The following is an 18,332-nucleotide window of genomic DNA, read 5'->3' as shown; positions in this document are numbered from 1 at the left end:
GCCTAAATTTTTTCTGCATTATTTAGTGAATACGCAAACTACTTTTTATAGTGAGAGAAGAATGCAAGTTCCAACTACTATGTTTTACAGATTCTGTAATATTTTTTAAAAATATTCCATTCCTTTTATCCAAGTATGACCTATCAAAAGAACCCAATCCAAACCAAAACAAAGTTAATTGAATTTTTAGAAGATCTAACTATTTTTAATTAAAAATTAAAGTTGTCAAAACCTAAACCCATTTGCTAGGTCCTTGGAAGAGTGAGAGATTTGTCTGAATTTGAATACTTGAAATATTCTCTGTTCCACTTTGAGTTAACCTTTTCCTCCCCCAAAAGTTGTCTGAATAAATTAAAAAATGTCAATAAGCTAAGATATAAGTTTAGGTAATTTATAAAAACAATCTATACAACAGGTTAAAAGACTAGGGGGGATATTGGGAAAACAATGAAAAATATTCAGAACAGAGTCCAAATTTATAAAATGTATTAATTCATGTGTTTCATGGCTGAAACTGGCAACAATAAACTTGTCTTCTACAACAAAGCAAAATTAAAGTGGCAACCTGTAGTTTGTTTAATCCATATCCTAATGAAGATAGAAAGCCTTGCCCATAGGAGTATGCAGAATGCTGAAAAATAAGTTTTCTTCTTTTACCCTAAGAAATTTGCTTTTCCTAAGAAAGGTGTAAAGCATTGTGCTCATATATATGTACCAAGCCACTAACAATAAAAATATATAAATTTAACATTATCCAGGCTATACTATACTAGATGGTGATTGTGACAGAGTGACTTAATCAGATTTCAAATCGCAGTATTCTCTGGTTTCTCGCTCTGTTAGGAAGAGCTGACACATTCCACAGCAATCCAAAGTTTTTCAAAACTATAGTCCATAATTTCTGTACTTTATGTTAACGTGTCAAATGTGTGTTTACTTTAACAAGCTATTCTACCTCCATGACAAACATGACTAAGGAAGACTGTAGAGCTGGAAGAACTCTCAACTGTATTAATAAATTAGAAAAAAATATCACACCATAAAGGTATCAGGAACATTAAAATATGCTTGTAACCACTGCCTGAGCTACAGCAGCACTAAAATTTAATGTCAATTCTGTAGCTGAAACAGAAAAATTATTCAAATCTGAAAGAAAATATTTTTCTAATAGTTGCATTGAAATGCAATCCCCTATATATTTAATGTAGCTATCATTTATAACCACTAAAATAATAAAGACTAGATAGTGAACTTAAAATGGAAAGGGGGCCTTTGTGTTGCACATAAGTATTGCTACTTTGGCTGAAAATGTGTCCTGATGCGACTCTGCATTATCTCTGCAGCATTATATTGAAAAATTAGTCTGACCATTTGCACTTAGTCAAAATAAGAGGACAGGAGGGAAACTAGAAAAATCTAAAACTGTGAGAAACAGTTGAAAATCTAAATTTTACACAAAGTATTTAAAATTTTCTTGAGGGCTTTTCTTAAAAATACCTTTTTAGTCTTGGTGATACAATGCTTCTGCTCCTCTTAGTTGATATGAGACTCTGGCAAACATGAGGTAAGAATTCTGTCTTTGTTCTGATAAAATAATTATTATCTGAAACATTGCAGGATATGAAAATCTGCATTTTCATTGCACTAGGAACTGTCAATTTTATGACCTACAACAAGTAAAAGAGATTGCATCTTTAATTAGCAAGAAACACATTATTGTCAGTTTTAGCAGAAATAAAATGAGAAGCTCTTGCAATCTCAGGCTTTGTTAACACATTGCAAACTTAATTCTTTCTCTGTCATTTACTGTCTTTGGCTTTATTACATGGCACCCTCTTCCACTACTCTTTCACCATTGGAAACTTTTTTTTTTGTGTCTGAGAATGAAATTAATTTATTCACCAATAAATCATTATTCAAATAGAGTTATTTTCATAATGGAATACAAAGGAGTGGGAAGGAAATTATTTCCTTGTATTAACCTTGAACGGTAGAAGGTGACATTTTCTAATTGAGGCATCTAAACTAGGAGTTCAGTTACCCTGAGTTCACTGTACCAATAAATGTAAAGAGGTTCTTTTTCAAGGATAATTCAGAGAAAGAGATGAATTTTGTGTTTTGTTTTGTTTCTCTGTGTGAGCTAGAATGAAACAGCAGTGACAGATAATTTCTGTCTGTTCTGGATCCATGCAGCTGTGACCCCCTGACACAGCTCCTGGCTTTCCAGAATGGCCCTGGATTTTCATAAATCAATTTTGTGATGAATGGCTTCCAATCAGAAAAGTCTGTTTATCTTTTATTTTCCATGAAGCATATTAATTTTCAGTGAAGAGATTGGTTTTAAATTTTATTGAAATTTTGAAAATTGCTTAAAAAAATATTTATCCTGTATTCTGAACTCCCATTCCACAATATTTGCTAATCTTCAAGGTTTCCAAATTTAAAATTCTTTATCACAGTGAAACACAGAGACTTATATTTCTCTTGTTAGCCAGTTTAAACACACCTCAAAAGATTCATATCACTTAACTGAACAAATTCACTTCAATGAGAAACTGCAAAAATCTAGAAAAGCCTTAGCCTTATCCCCAAAAATCAAACAAATTAGTGTTGTTTATGCTTTACATTAATGTACTACATTTTTCAGTGTAAAATTGAAGGCAGATTTGTCTTTCTAAAAAGAGCAGGATTTATTTTTGTAAAAATAAGGAAAGCACTAATTTGGGTGGGCTTGGGGCCTTCAGCAATCATTCTTGTTATATTCCTTGCTTTTTATTTTAAGCTGTCACATGCTGGAACATTCTACTCTCCAAAAGATATTTTTGTTCAGGTTTATGTACGTCTTGACTAATGTGTGCAAATTCTGCTTACTATAAACTCTGATCTTGTTAGTCCTTTACCCACTTAATTAGTAGATCAGATAGTTAGAGACATTACCATTACAAAAAAAAAAAGCCATCCTATGCTTCTGACCTCATCAAATTAAAAGCTTGCTTTCCCTATTAACTCTAACAAATGTATTTGATGAAGGTCTATAGCTCTCAGAAGAGGCTTTGAATGCTTTCTTCACAGCACAAAAGCTTATTGCTAAAATTTTCAAAATACAAGACACCATCAGATGATCCAAAACCACCAATTAGAGGATCATTTCCTTCCTAGCAGACCCCTTTAATTACATGGTTACACTGAATAATTTTTGATTTCAAAGCTGGTGGATTCTATCACCATTGCTTACAGCTGTGGAATCAAGGAGACTAGTCATGAGGCTAATTCACCTAACCATTGCTTGTGAACCAGTGAATAAGTACCACTAGACTAATTTACTGAAGTCCTTTTGTGTAGTAATGTATGTGAGATGCAATTAAATGCATATTGGCTGCATTTTTTGCTTTCCTTCTAAGGGTGTAATTAATTTCTTTGAACTTCTCTGGGAAGCATTTTAATATGAAGTGCGTTAAAAAAATTCAAACATCAGCTGGAGAGAATGAACCACAAACACAACATCCAATTGCTCCAGGGGTTTGGCCACACTTGCTGTCTGAGAGAATAAGTTAAATAATGAAATGAAAGACTTACTGGACCATCACAACAGTAGCAGCACTGTAGTACACATTGTAAGATGAAATGCAAACCTTCTACCTCTCTGAATGACTAAAATGGATTGTGTTTGAGACAAAATTACTAATTTATGATCAGATGAAAAGAATTCCCAAGACAAATGTGACAGTCACTTGGTGTTAATGTAAGATTTTTAAGAAAAAAAATGCATTAGTTTACCTATGAAAGGGAGAAAATGAACTTACCATAAAATTCAAAGACAATTTTTGTATCAGTTGTGTTTAAAAGTAAGTCTGTGAAACTCTGGAAACTACTCTCAGGCTAATTTGGATAAATGACCAGATTTTCCTAAATTGGACTTGGAAACATCTCTCTAGGAAGTTTCCAGTGGAAGGTACAGTTACAGCACACCATACTCTTCCTTTATCTCTGTCAACTCCCTGTAGAAGCAACAAAACGAGAATACTCATCAAATGGTGTAAGATGTAATTTCTTCCTTCCCTTCTGTCTATCTGTTCTTATTAAGCCCTTCTTAATATTTTTTTATAGAAATGCTGATGGTAGTCCATTACTTAATTTCTTCAATATTTTCAAACAAATATATATCTTTTAAGGCTCAAACCACACACTGAAAACAATTTTTAATAACCCACCTTGAAGATGAATGTTTAAATGAGGGAAATCAGTAAAAAACAGCACTTTCTGATAAATCTCAAATGTCGTAGGCCTGAAATTACATTTGAAAATATACCTTTTAAAATAAAGCTTGTGTAAATCACTTTCATAAGTTTCTTTCCCTTGTTTGTGTTTTGGTAAAAATATGCAGAAGGTTAGGATAGATAGAGACAACTTACAGGTAGAACAAAGTAGTTCTTCAGAAAAAAAAAATACAAAATATGAGAAAGCAATCTGATTTTTGTAGCCTTAAATGTTTTAGAGAAGGAAACATTTGTGGGGATTGTAAATGCCCTTTGAAGAGTTTTTCCCAATAATTTTCTTTTGGATGAAGGGAAGAGAAAGATGTTCTCTCAAAAACATGCCTACTTTAAATAGACGTTTCAGGAACACAGATTCATGACCCATGCTTTATCTTGGTAACTAAATTGCCACCTGATAGATGAGATCTCCCATTTAAATTCTGTAGATTTTGGTGCTCTGGCTGTAAGCTGTGTTAACTACATTTTTTTCAGGTTTCTGTAACAGCAGCAATTATTTTAAAAACATAAAAGAATCAATAATAATGTAAACATATTCTCAGCAGAGGATTAAAAAATAACTGAATCCCATCACCTGCAGTCACACTCATACATGTGACAGTATCCTAAGGCCTAGCTCCATCTTGAAACACACAGGGCTATCTATCTCAGCTCAAAGTGTTCAACTATTCCATACCTGAAACGTTGCAGTGATTGAAAGTCTTTTAATTTTGATCTAAATTTATTCCTGGCTACTTCATATCTATTTGCTTTCAGTTTTTTATTTACAGTTTGGTTTACAACTCTTTATTCTTTGCAGGTGCATGTCATAGAACATTCACCTCTCTTTTTCCTAGTTTTAGTCAACCTCTGATTTTTTAAGCTGCTTCTAGTTTATGGGCAGCTCTAGTGCACTTTCCATTCTGGAGCTTGACTTCCTACTGTGCAAGGAGCTGATGCTCATACAATTGCTTAGTAAGTCAAATACCCAGCTGTGAAAGGAACTGAGCAAGATGAGCCAACATTACAGCTATAACTTGCAAAACCTCATTACAACAACTGCAAGCCTGCAACCCAGCCCCTGTGCAGAAAAACCCTGTGAAGACATCATTTCACACTTGGAACTATGCCCATTGCTTCCCTTCCTTAAGCTCCTCAAATCAACCAAGTGCCTTTTCACAGGCTGAAGATTTCCTCATGAGATTTGTAATGTTTAATCTGAATTTAGCCTGCTCTTCTATGTATCAGAACTCATTCCTTTTCACCAAGCTAGCCATATATGAAGAACAATACCTTATGTTTTGTTAAATTGTTTCTTCCATAAAGCTGTATTGTCTTGGTTGGTACAGTTTGATCTCCTGTTAAGTTACTATTAAACTGTGTGTCCAAATTTCCATTTCAATTTGTCTGTCTCTCATTGGTTTTTCTTCTGCCTTTCTTCTTTAGATAAATGGTCCAGCATTTTCTGCTGCTTTGAGATATTTATACACTTCAATCAATCTATTTTTTTTACTCTTCTTTTTTGATAAACTAAGCAGATTAAGCTCTAAAAGTCTCTTACTTGAAGCAAATTTCCCTAACTCTCGGGTCATGGTTTAGTGGCATTGCTCAGTACCTTTCCAAATGCTTTAATGTCCTTTTAAAACTCGGACATGGAATTTGATGCAACATCCCAGAACTGGTCTCATTAATATCGTATAAAATAATAAGTGACCTTCATGCTTCTACTCACTCTTTCAATCTTTCCACACCACTGGATAACACAGTAGTGCAGTGAGAACTTTACCACAATTGTGCTGAGTTGTTTGAGGAATTCTGAATCCTTCTTCACTGCTTTCTCCAGCTCTGCCCACATCCACAGTTCATACATTTCTTAATATCCTTCCTCTAATTGTTTTAAACTCTTCCACTTAAATGGGCTGACTTTAGGAAAGAGTTTGTTTTCTTCACATCATCAGAATTTATGTCTTTGTCGATTCATTTTGCATTTCTTAGTTTTAAACCATCAATTGCTTTGCATTTTCTTTACAGATTATAGATGGCATTGGTGAACACCATTCTTTCATTTAGCTTTCTTCCCAAAATTTAGGATGTGGTAGCTGATCAAGAGAAGCTGCATCTTGTCTGTGTCTGTGTCAGGCAGATCTTGTGTTTCTTACTCTCTAATATTTATATCCCACTTGAAATATCTTCAGCTTGACCTAACAGTTTCTGATTCAAATATGACCTTTTGTAAGCAAAGCATTTAGGATAGTTTCCTATCTCAGTGATTGAAATTCCAACTTGACAGGCTTCAAGGAATTGATGCAAAGCTCAGCTCTCCTCAAATTTAGGTGAAAAAAAAGTTAATGGACAGAATAGACCAGAGACAGGAGTAATTATAGTCCTTGTGATTCTAATTTTCTGACCTTGTCTGGTTTTGTGTGACCGCTTATTTCAAACTAAAATTTTTACCCTAAGTTTTGATGGTGTAAATTTGTCTGGTCACAAATCAGTTTTTAATGATTCTTTTGATATTTTCAATTTTTTTCTTGATTCTTTTCTACAACTTCAGTTATCAAATTTCTTTTCAATTGTTTTTGAAGGCTTAGTTTACATTTTAAAGATGTTTGGGATACATCCAGGAAACTGAAGTCAAGTACTGTTCTATCTGAAATTGGAAAATGGTATAAATCCTTACAACTGTTAGTAATATTTGCCAATAGCTCACAGGAACAACTCAGAATCACTACCAGGGAAAACATCTTGTTGGTAAATTTTCCTCATAAAATATGAACAGAACAGAAGACTGTGAGGTTATAATCTCCCTCCAATAAAAGACTTCAGCAAAGTGAATCTTCTACCTCTGAAAAGAGTGTACAGCTTTCTTTCTCAGCAACTTAAAGTCACATAATTACTTTATACTAAACACAAGGCCGTTGTACCTTGCTGATATTAAATTCCTATAGTTCTGCCTGTTATAAAATGCATGTACAAATTCTTTAAAGAACTGTGACAGGTCAGAATGAATTCCCTCTGGAGGCACGCAAAGCCATTCCTTATGCAATAGTTGTGTATCAAGGACAAAGCTATGTGCATTATTAACACTAAAAGAAGCTCAATTCTTAGTTCATGGAAGGAGTTTACCCTCCTTTAACCCCTTAGCCAGAGGTCTAGCTTTCAGAGGCAGTGTGCAATAAAAATGAAGAACCCTTACCATGCAGAGTAAATTTTTATATTAATCTGGAAACAGAGAATCCCTTTTTAAAATCCACTGCTTTACTTGGGTTTTACTACATTACCAAGTCTAGATCCTTTATTAAGTAGATGAATATTCCACAAGTCAGCTTGGATTGATTAAAGTTTTGTTTGTGCAATAGTATTCTTGAAATACATATTTACAATAAAAAGTTAAATCAAAAGGGCAGAATTCTACAGAACTCAACCAGCTGTTACTCATTACACCCCAAGCTTAGTAAAAGGGAAAACATTCCTTGAAGAAATATTTAGTTACAAATTACAGCTGACTTTTGTTTATTCAAAAGTTGTATCTTTTCATAAATAAGCATTAAATTATACAAGATATTCTGAGACTTAAAATTGACTAATAAAAGCAAATATTAATGATGCCATCATATGAAAAGGTAAATTTCACTTTGATAAAATCCATTGTTACAGCAATTATTATTTTTCCCAGTCAGCATTAGTTACCTAAGTACTTTATTCCAAAAATAAAAAAAACAAGAACTACAATGAGGAAAGATTTACAAAAAGTTCAGTGAAGTAAAAAAAGAGCAAAGAAACTTTCCTTTCCAGAAAATGAAATTCAAGCTAACAATGGGCCTTTCTATATTTTTGTTCAGGATAATTTATGTATATTAAGAATAAAAATACAGGATTGTATATCCTGTAGTATAGAAATTTTATATACCTACGGAATATATATATATATATATTCTTTATAGAAGACTACTAGAAAGAAATCTAAGTGTTTAAGTGTATGTACTAAGCGTATACTCACAGTAACTTGATTCTCCCCCTTCTAAGTTGATAATACCTAGCAAAAAGTAATCTGACTCTTTGTATTTATGTGCTTTATAGACATTAGTGATGTTTTACAGAAACTTTCATCACTACAGGTTGTCATAATGTGATAAATCAGATCAATTCAGAATGTTTGATAATGGAAATTATGTCAATAGGATAATTTCAAACTGAACTGTAAAAAGAAAATGTTGAATACTTTTCAGAAACAGAAATACATTCTGCAGCTATAGGAACAAATAAACAGCTAGGTTAGCTATTGAAGGAGAGTAAAGAAACATTTTTCACTGAAAGAGATACCAAAATATTCAAAACAATCTAGAAATACCCAACAATTTAACAATTTATGAACAATTTAAGAACATACAAATCAACTTACACATTGAATAGAATAAACACTAGCTAAGCAAATAAACTTGAGGGTAAGATTTAATTTTCTGATTTAATATTGCAACTAAAATACTTAATTTCCATTTTTAATTAAAATATGAGCAAGCTATAGCATTCTATAGGCTACAATGTTCATATTCTATGTGTGCCCAATTTTGTAACTCTAAAGGACTAATAAGAATTCTATTTTATTTAATATAATAAATCCAAATCTCAAATTTGAAGATAAAATTTAAGTAGGCCTTCTGAATGGAAGTTTCTATAAAACTGTAACTTTTAACATCCTGAGTAAAAGAGTCTTGAATATAAAGAAATTACATTATCTGTCTGCCCTCCACATGGCCTCTGCATATATACATACCTGTATGGAATTTTTCTATTTTGATATTCCATCCATTGTTAAGAAACAAAGCTTAGCATAGGTTTTTTATGAGTCAGAAAATTCCTAGAGGCTTTACATTACTCCCTGTGTTTACATCTAAACAAAAGCATATTTAAGTAGTTCTAAAAGAGTGAATTGATATGGAGACAATAAATTGGGAAAGTAAAAGAGATTTAAGTCCTTCTGTAACAGACTTTTGACTTGAATTCAGCACAAACATGCAAAGCTCTTTATCATTTTTGAGACTCCAAAAGCCACAAATGGCTTCAATTGCACCGTGTATCACAATGTTATTCAAAATTAATGTATTTTCTGACTAGACAGCACTCAAGTGTTCCACTAAACAAAGATTTTCCCTTTGGGTCCCATGGCTGATCACAGTGCTACTCTGCTCTCTTAGCATGTGCAGAACACACTTTAGAATGTCAGTGGGAGTTTTGCATGTATATAAAGAGGAAGCTATAGCAGATGGAATTTCTCATGTCTCCCTAAGAAGAAAAGCTTGTCCTAAAATAGTTTCTTCAGTAAGTTCTTAGGGTTTGGGGTTTTTTTGGTATTTTTTACCTACTGTAGCAGTAACTTTTGTTTTAAAAGAAAATGAAACTCTAGGACAATGTTGAAGAATACCACCTGCCAAGAGACTGACCTGTTTTATTATTATGATTACACATCAACATAAAACATGGTGATAGTAGTACTATTCTAATCAAGATCCTTAGTATTTCTTTTTTTTCTGATCCAGGCTACTATAACAGTACACACAGTTAAAATAGAACAGTCTCAGAATAGACTGCAAAATACGACATTCCACATACACAGCTACTTCTGTAGATGATGTTATTTAACTCTGTGATAATGATATTGATTACTGCTGACTGAAAGTGATATTAATCTTCAGAAGTTCTGAGGAGGAAGTAACCAGTAACTGTGCAGCATAGCAGAATAAGATTTATTTATTAAATGACAGATATAGAAGGAACTTATTGTTTCAATTTCTTTGCTACTACTATTTTTGAAGCATTGACCAACTTGAAAAACTGTCTTAGCTTTCCTGTTTTCTTGTTCCTACAAAAATGAACTATGATTGACTAAATAAAATCAAAGTTTCGCTAGCAAAACTTCTAACAAATTTTTGTTTGTTTGTTTGTTTGTTTTTCCTTGCTTTTAGCTTGGTAGCCACGAAGGAAACAGACAGTGCAAGATCTCGTAGCATGCCAATGTCGCCCTCTGATTTCCTGGATAAGCTAATGGGTAGGATGTCAGGCTATGATGCGAGGATCAGACCAAATTTTAAAGGTAATTTCAAAACTAAACTTCCAGGTTTTCAGTATGTCAGTATTACTGCTCACAAAAATGCAATTTCTGAAAGAAATACGAAAACTACGATGTACATTCACTAAAAAGAAAAAAAGAGGTGCCTTCTTTTGCCTTTCTTTTGTATGTGGTTCATTTCAGCAGCAATACACTCTACACCTGCCACTTTCACAGCTGCCCAATTGCAGGCCTTTCATAAATACACCTTATCCTTGGATTTGAGTTGGCTAATAAGGTTTGCTGGTTTCTTTCCTTTCCTGAAATGCTTACTGATGGATTCAGATTCCCACCTTGGATTCCCATAGCGTGAAACACTATGGAAAGCAATTTCTGTGATTGTCCAAATCTTCTTATCTGCCTGGTTCTAAAGAGTGTGTTAACGACATCGACCATCAAATTCAGGGCAGCTTATCTTAGTTACCGATTCTACCACCAAATTATATTCCTCAGTCCTGGGCCCCATTAGTGCCTTGAAATGCCAAAAGGATCATCTTTCCTCCTGTTCTTTTCCCTGTTCCCAGTTTTCCACAGAAATTCCAAGTTCTCAATATACGGAATTTTGTCTCGGCATGTGCCTTTTATCCACTTATCACAAAGGAGATTCAATTAAAACAAAGCAGATTCAAAGACTGAAACGGCAAAGTTTGCAAATGTAATGACGGTGTCTCCTGAGGATCTTAGCATATTATGCAGACTCAGGCACATTAGAGTATTTAATAAAGGATTACACAAAACATATTTTTAATATGAATATGCAAAGTATCATACAGACAAATACCATCCGTTCTAACTTTTGTAGTCTGGGAAGTATAGATAAATTTGACTATTCTTTTTTTTTAAAACAAGGAGTTCCAATGTGATAGTGGAACCATATTTAACTCTATTACTGAATCTTTAAACATCTTTAAATTACCCAGAATATACATAATGTTTTGAAAGAATAAACCTATTGTGATTAAAAATTATATTATTCTTACTTTGCCTTAGTTGCTTTCTCCTGTGCCTATCTTCCTGAGTCCAAGAGATTCTCTTAGCTCTAACATTTCACTATAAGGCTTTACTCCATGTTTACTACAAAAATTTTCCTTCAAGCTGGCAGTGCTTTCTCCTCTAAGTCATCTGTCACTGCCTTTCCATCTTAATTCTTATTCAGCAAGAAATGTTATAATTTTTTGACATCTCCAAGTTTCAGAAACTTAAGTGGTTTTGACTCTAAAGCCACTGCTACGTGCTGGTTTTACCAGAATTTGCCCAGTCTGATTCATAAGGACCATGTAAGAGATTTGTCAGATTGCTTCCTCATCAGCAAACCATAAACACTCGGTTGTGTATATATAAACTTATTACCCAGGGTTTACTGCAGCTGGAAATGCTTTGCTCTATTTAAGTTAGTGATGCTGATATTTCTCAGGAAATTATAAACGTGCATTGGAATTTCCAACACATCTCTATATGATTTGGGGTTTGAATTTTATAGTTTGTCATGGACAGCGTCCAATCACAATCTTCTGCTGAGGCAACAGTGAAGAGCAGGCAGATGGTTTAGAGATTGCAGAACTAAATTCAGTACTCCTTGAAAGTATAATTCAAAGGATTTAGGGCCTTGTTTTGTAACTATTGAAACTTAAAGAGACAAAACCTAATTTGACGTTGTTCCTTTTCAAAAAGTGCACATTCTAAATCTTCTGGACAGCTATGCAGCTTGAACAGATCTGCCCAGAATGATTCAGACCTACCACTAAGAATAAGTATCTCCTTAAGTGACTTTGCCACTTTTTGGTTAGTTTTATTACTCCTACAACAAGTGCTGGGGCTTAATGCCTTTTTGAGGTTTTAAACTGGTTATAGTTTTAAAGAAAGAGGATCAGGACTAATAAGATAACTCAGATATTAATTTAAATAATTTTTTTTGTTCCAGTAAAATTTCTATGCAGGCAATATTTTTCATGACCAATTTTATTTATAATTAATCTTGGTCAAGAAGGCGAAATTATATATTCTATGTGTTCTGCTTTTGGATATTGAATCTGCATATGAATTCTTGTTCAAAAAAATATAATAGAGAATACATGGTATTTATTCAGCTATGAAATACAACAGGAAATTAAAAATTATTGTAAAAGCTTTGTTCCAGTTGCAATTTTTTTTTTAATGTTATAGATTAATGTTATATTTTTAATGTTATATAGCAAGGTGCTTTTACTCAGTGTCCACATCGCAGACAATATCCATTCCTGCAAATATGCAAAATACTTTGTTGTCTTTCAAATTTGAACACAATTATGTAACCTAGGTATAAAAACTTTAAATATTAATGTAAAAATCTGGGCATTTATATAGGAAAATGTAAAGTGTTACTTGCCCTGCTATTGGCAAGCATTTTTCAGCAATCATTAGTTTAGAAGCTTTGAAAGCCAGGACTTAATTGAAAAAAAATTAGTTTAGTAACATATGTTCTTCACATCTCTTCTGGAAGCTGTTCATATTTTATGAATATTGGTCTTTTAATTATTTTTTGGCAATAAAACCTTTGTGTTTTGGAATATTAAAAAGTATAATTTTGTTTCCTTTAAATTTGTTGATTATTTTACTGATTTTATTGCCCAGTGACGTGGAGTAGTATTAATTCTGTTTGATCTTTGCAAATATGTATATTTGCAGATTACTACCTACTGTGTACCTTGTCCACTGTGAAGGGTCCTCTTCCACTTCAGCTGGTTTTGTGTGGCAACTTTTTATAGAATTTTTAATCCTTTTTGACTTTTTTGATGTCTTTCTCCCTAGTATATATATATATTAATCTATGAAATATATTTATATATAATATTAATCTGTATCTCTTAATATAAAAGTTGTCTTTATTTCTGTCAGTTTGGCTGGTACAGAGGTAAGGTTTGCAGGGATATAGTTCATATTCATGTCCCTCACCATCATACCTGAAATCTGTGGGGTTTTTTTAATTCAAGTTATACTGGATGGACATGGTATACATTTCCACTGATTACAAAATTGACACAGGTGATAGCTCACTCACAGTGAATTGTATTTCCACAATTCTGAAAAGATTTTTACAATGCCTGGGTTTATATCACCTCAGCCAGTCAGTTTGCTCCTGTTCACTTGGTCTGAAATGTCTTCTACCGTCCTCATACAAAATTCCAGCAGAATGGCTCTAGTATTTGACACAGCCAGCAATTGGAGACAAATGCTGCTACAAAGGCTTCATTTGGTTTTTCTACTCTGACCTTCTTCACTTCCATGGATACTTTTATACCTTAATCATCTTCTTTCAGCTTTCAGATCTTGGCAGGATTCTATTTTTAATGCCTTGTAGATAGTGATCATTGTTAGCTTTTCTGTCTCTAGTGAGTTTTAGCTCTATTTCTTTTCTGCCTCTCTTTAATCTATGTTCAGCTTGCCTGAATTCCTGTGTTCAAACATGACTTCCAGCTTTTACAGCTTCTCATTCGTGATTCTTTTTGACCATGTTTTGGGAAGTTCATTTTTACTCTCAGCACAGTGTCTTTGAGTTAACTCTAAAACATTTGCAGGCTACTTTTAGCTTCTACTTTTGTGCTCCTTTTAACTAGCTATTAACTATTTTACTGTAATTTGAAATTAGGCATCAGCACTGGAGTGACTTAGAGCTTTTTCTTAATAAACACAACTATGTTGATAAAGCAAACTTCTATTTCAAAGTATAGTACTATTTTAAGCAAGATAGCATCACATCAAATTTGAAAGGATGGCAGGTACTACAACGTGGAAGTGTTTGAAAGAAAAGCTGCCTTGCAAACAAATGACTAACAGGAAAGAGGAACAATTTTCTCCCTGGCAGTTTTTAGACACTCTGCCATCTCTGCTTTTCCTTTTCCCCTTGATCCTTTTCAGGAGTTGAGCATGTAAACCTTTTACTGAATTCTCAGAAGTACAGGATATACTCAACAACTCTAAATAATTAACTGTGTAGCAAGTGCTACCTCCTTAGCTGAGAATTCTGCTCCATAGGTGTAGTCTCGGGTATTGCCAAGACTGAAGTACGTGTAGAAGTGTTTATAAGAATTGCTGCACTAAACAATTTTTGCTGTCAGGAAAGAAAACTGGGTGTTCCAAGTTCTGTCATATTGGCAGAATTTTTAATGGACATTCTGATTCTTCAAGTATTTAATGTGAAATTTATTGGCTATGTTAGATTTTGTTAGTTGCAAGTCACCAGTAGTGGCAGAGCAGTTTCTTTCTATAGTAATACTAAAAAAGAGATATTACATAAAGGTCTATAAGACCAGTCTTCATATTCCAGATACAGATCTCTCATCATTAGGCTGCTTACAACTACAAAAACAATCCAGGTTCTCCAGTGCTAAACTGGCTTATTGAGATAAGAATATTGAGTTGTAGGAAGGTAACAAAAACACTTGAGATGGAGAAACCTTGTTTCTATTGGACACAGATTGAAATTGATAAGGAATAATGGAAAAATTAGCATGGTTTTCCATAATGACATTTTAAAAGAGACTTCTAGAAAATAATTTAAACTTTTTTCCATTAAGAGGCAATTAATTGTTCAGTTATCGTAATGACTCCTCTGCCACTACTGATACTTCAAAATGCAAGATAAGACAAAACAACAGTTGACTGAGACCCATGGAAACAAAGGATTGAGTTTTAAATGGATTCCTAAACATTTTTTTAATTTAAGAGAAATGGGAATAGAATCTAAATGACTTTGTAAGCACTAGAGATAAGAGCAGCAATAATCTATTTATTTTGCCAGTGATGACAGATAACATTGAAAGTAGAAACTGCCTTGGGTGAAGAAAGTAATTTTTCCCCATAATTGTTGTGAGAAGTAACACACATTCTCACTGACATACACACAAAATATTTTTACTATATATTTTAAAAGGGATGTTGTTTTATTTTTCCTTTTTATATAGAAGAATGTGTGCAGGTTTATACTGAACTTTGTTGCTGTTTGCTATGGGTTTTTTAATTGCTAAACTTGGCCAGATAAGTACTGTGCCTTTGAGAAAAATCAAAAAGAAAATTATTAGAAACAATTAAATTTAATCATGCATTAAATTATTTGTGAATGCAGCATTATTTCTTCCAAAGTCAGTTAATATTGTTCTTTAATGGTTTATATTGAATAATCAATCAATAAGCAATAATTCTGGAACAGGGACTAGTGGGTTTTTTTTTCCTCTTTTGCAGGTCCTCCAGTTAATGTCACATGCAACATATTTATAAACAGCTTTGGATCCATTGCAGAAACAACCATGGTAAGATATTTTAACTCACTCTGTGTTTGAAGTTAAATATGTTCCATAAGCTCTAAAGCTAGCTTCTCTTCACCTGGAACTAAGCAAAAAAGGAAATCCACTTCTAAGAATGGAAAGTGGGAATTCTTAACTTGGCAATTGATTTTTTCTAACAAAAATTTTATTATTATACCATCACACACAAGTAAGTAAAGCCAAGGGTAGAAGGTGTTGTTTTTTCTTATTTCTCCCTAAGTTTTGTTTGACAATTTCTATGAAATAATTATTAGAAAGTTATTGGTTTCTATAATGTTCCACCTTTCTAACCTCAAAAGTGCTAATTCATTAAGCCACTTTTTGATAACATTTTTAAATTTCATCATATATAGTGCATATGGAGATGTATACTTTATTTTAAAAGTCCTTCTTCAATAGAGTTGTTGCTCTGAAATAATAAATTGACTAAAACTTTGAACTGCTGTATAAAATTTGTCATAAAAAGAAGTGTATTGCATGCTTTTGTACATACACTTAAAATTTGTCTGCTAAAGAAAGAGAGATGATACAGAACAAGATGATAAGATTTTGACAGAATAAGAAAAAGTCAGAGTGTAAAGGTAGCAGAACTAGATATTGAACTGTGAATTGATGAAAACCCCCAGGATAATCTCACTAAAAGGTGAGACATCTCCTAGTAATTTGGACTACAGATATAATCACTAAAATTTAGTGAGGGGAGATATTTGCATTTCTTCCCTCTACAAGTGTTTTACATTTTTTTGAAGACAGTTAAAAATACCTCTTTGAAAACAGTTACATAGTAATTTTGGGGCAGAGAGGCCTAAAATACAGAGAGATGACAGAACAATTGTGGGAGTTTGTAAGATCCAAATATAGAAAATACTCTGAAATCCCAACGATTTCAGGAGTCAGGAAATGTACTTGGAAAGACAGAACTGAATTGATATAGTAAAAAAAAAAACAAACAAAAAACAACCTAAACAAACAATAATCTACCAAAAACCCCTAATATAACCAAGGACCTGCAGTCAAGAAAACAATAAGAAAAGTCATGTAGTCAAATGTTTATCCCCCTGTCTCCAAGAGGTATTAACAACTCCCTGTTCTTTTACCTACCTTGGAATATAGTAGTAGATGTTATTGAGAGAGATAGATGGCTTTTCTTCAGATAGAAAATTACTTTAATTTGTATTTGAGGGCCTTTCCAGACTGCAAATCCCAAACAGATTGACAGGGAATCCAGAGAGATTTATTCAGGTTCAATCAGAGGATTAACCAATGCCCACATGATTAGAATAGCGTTCCACAGCTACTTCCTAATGTCTGGATGAGTGAATCTGGTCCAAAAGAGGTGACAGACGACAAGGTCAGTAGAGTGCAAAGACTGCCACTCGATTGCTATTTAAAGGATATATACAAAACTGGAGTTGTTAATACACGAAAATTGTCCTGAGTTTGGGAAAAGGATGACCAAATTCACACCTAAAGTGTATTTTCTCTCCAAAACCAGAGAATTATAAATATTTCCTTTCAGTGCAACTTAAGTTAAGTTAGTACAATATTTCTATTTTTTAATGAAAGTACATTCTGCTCAGTGTTACCTTGAAAGCAGATTGAAGCAGTCAAGGTAGACAATGACCTGGTCTGTAAAAAATAGTTCCAAGTAATATCATATGTTACAGAAAATATCAGACCTGGTCAGAGCCACAAGGTTTTTAATTGTCTTGTTTTTATGCATTCAAAACCTGGATATTTAAGCATAACCTTGACCTTCATGATGCTTGTGTTCTGTTCATAATGTATTCACTCAAAACAGACTTCTACGTATTGTCAGCCACTGATGATCTCCCAGAGACTCAAATCTTTCTTTGCAGAAAAACAAATGCTTTTGTTTAGACAGGACTTTCAATTGTGGGGTTTATTAGCTTTTCTTCCCCCTAACACGGATGGTGAAACTTCTAAAACATATGAAAATCTTTCTACCTTTAAATGACGGTGAAAATAATCTTGCATTATTTAACACACAGAATTTCTGCATGGTTTAACAAAAATAAATTCATTGCAGTTCAGTATGTCCTCAATTTACACTATTTTATCAGTTGAATTTACTGTATTACTTAAAATTCAGGTATCTACGTCTTACCTCATTAAAACAAATTTTTAGACTCAAAAAGGACTTTTAAATTCTTGACAAATACTCCTTTTTTCAACCTGTAAACAGAACGGGTTAAGTAAGCAACAAGTGCGAAATAAAACCTGGTCGCTGATACCTTGTATTTAAAACTAGCAGCTGCTAGTGGGATATGAATATAATCTATCAGCTTTAAAGAAGTCCGAATAGCCGGAGCCCTGTCCTTGGCTGTGGCTGCAGGTGTCCCCTGGCAGTGTCGCTCTCTGTCCGGGCCTCCCGGGGGCTCTTGCTGATGACCAAAATCTTTGAGCTCCCTCTGCTGCCTCGGCTGTGCACAACAGAGTAAACAGGCAGAAAAACAAGGGGTTAAAAACAACCCTCGTCGCTTGCACAATAGCCCGGTGCCAATTTCACATCGCTGGGCTGAACATCTCTCAGTAAGGACGAGGAGTGTGGCAGTGTGTGTCTCTCGGGAAAGCACACTCTTTAAACCATCTCCACCTGCTCCAACAGCTCAGGAGAGGCAGACAAACCAAACAAGTAGCATAATTTGGCTT

General features: G+C 33.6%; 1 protein-coding gene across 4 annotated transcripts in view; it reads left to right on the top strand.

Annotated features, from left to right (window-relative positions):
* The window catches only part of GLRA3 (glycine receptor alpha 3), an 85,930-nt gene that overhangs the window by 10,963 nt on the left and 56,635 nt on the right, over positions 1–18,332 (top strand). For all 4 annotated transcript variants that reach the window (XM_015625793.2, XM_015625792.2, XM_015625790.2 and 1 more), the window contains exons 2-3: positions 10,217–10,344; positions 15,577–15,644. In XM_015625793.2, coding sequence (XP_015481279.1) covers positions 10,217–10,344; positions 15,577–15,644 — 196 coding nt within the window. The remainder of the gene's footprint in view (positions 1–10,216; positions 10,345–15,576; positions 15,645–18,332) is intronic.

This window comes from Parus major, chromosome 4, assembly GCF_001522545.3.
Source record: "Parus major isolate Abel chromosome 4, Parus_major1.1, whole genome shotgun sequence".
NCBI lineage: Eukaryota > Metazoa > Chordata > Aves > Passeriformes > Paridae > Parus > Parus major.
Note: the sequence above shows the minus strand (reverse complement) of the source record. Positions and strands in the feature narration are given on the sequence as shown.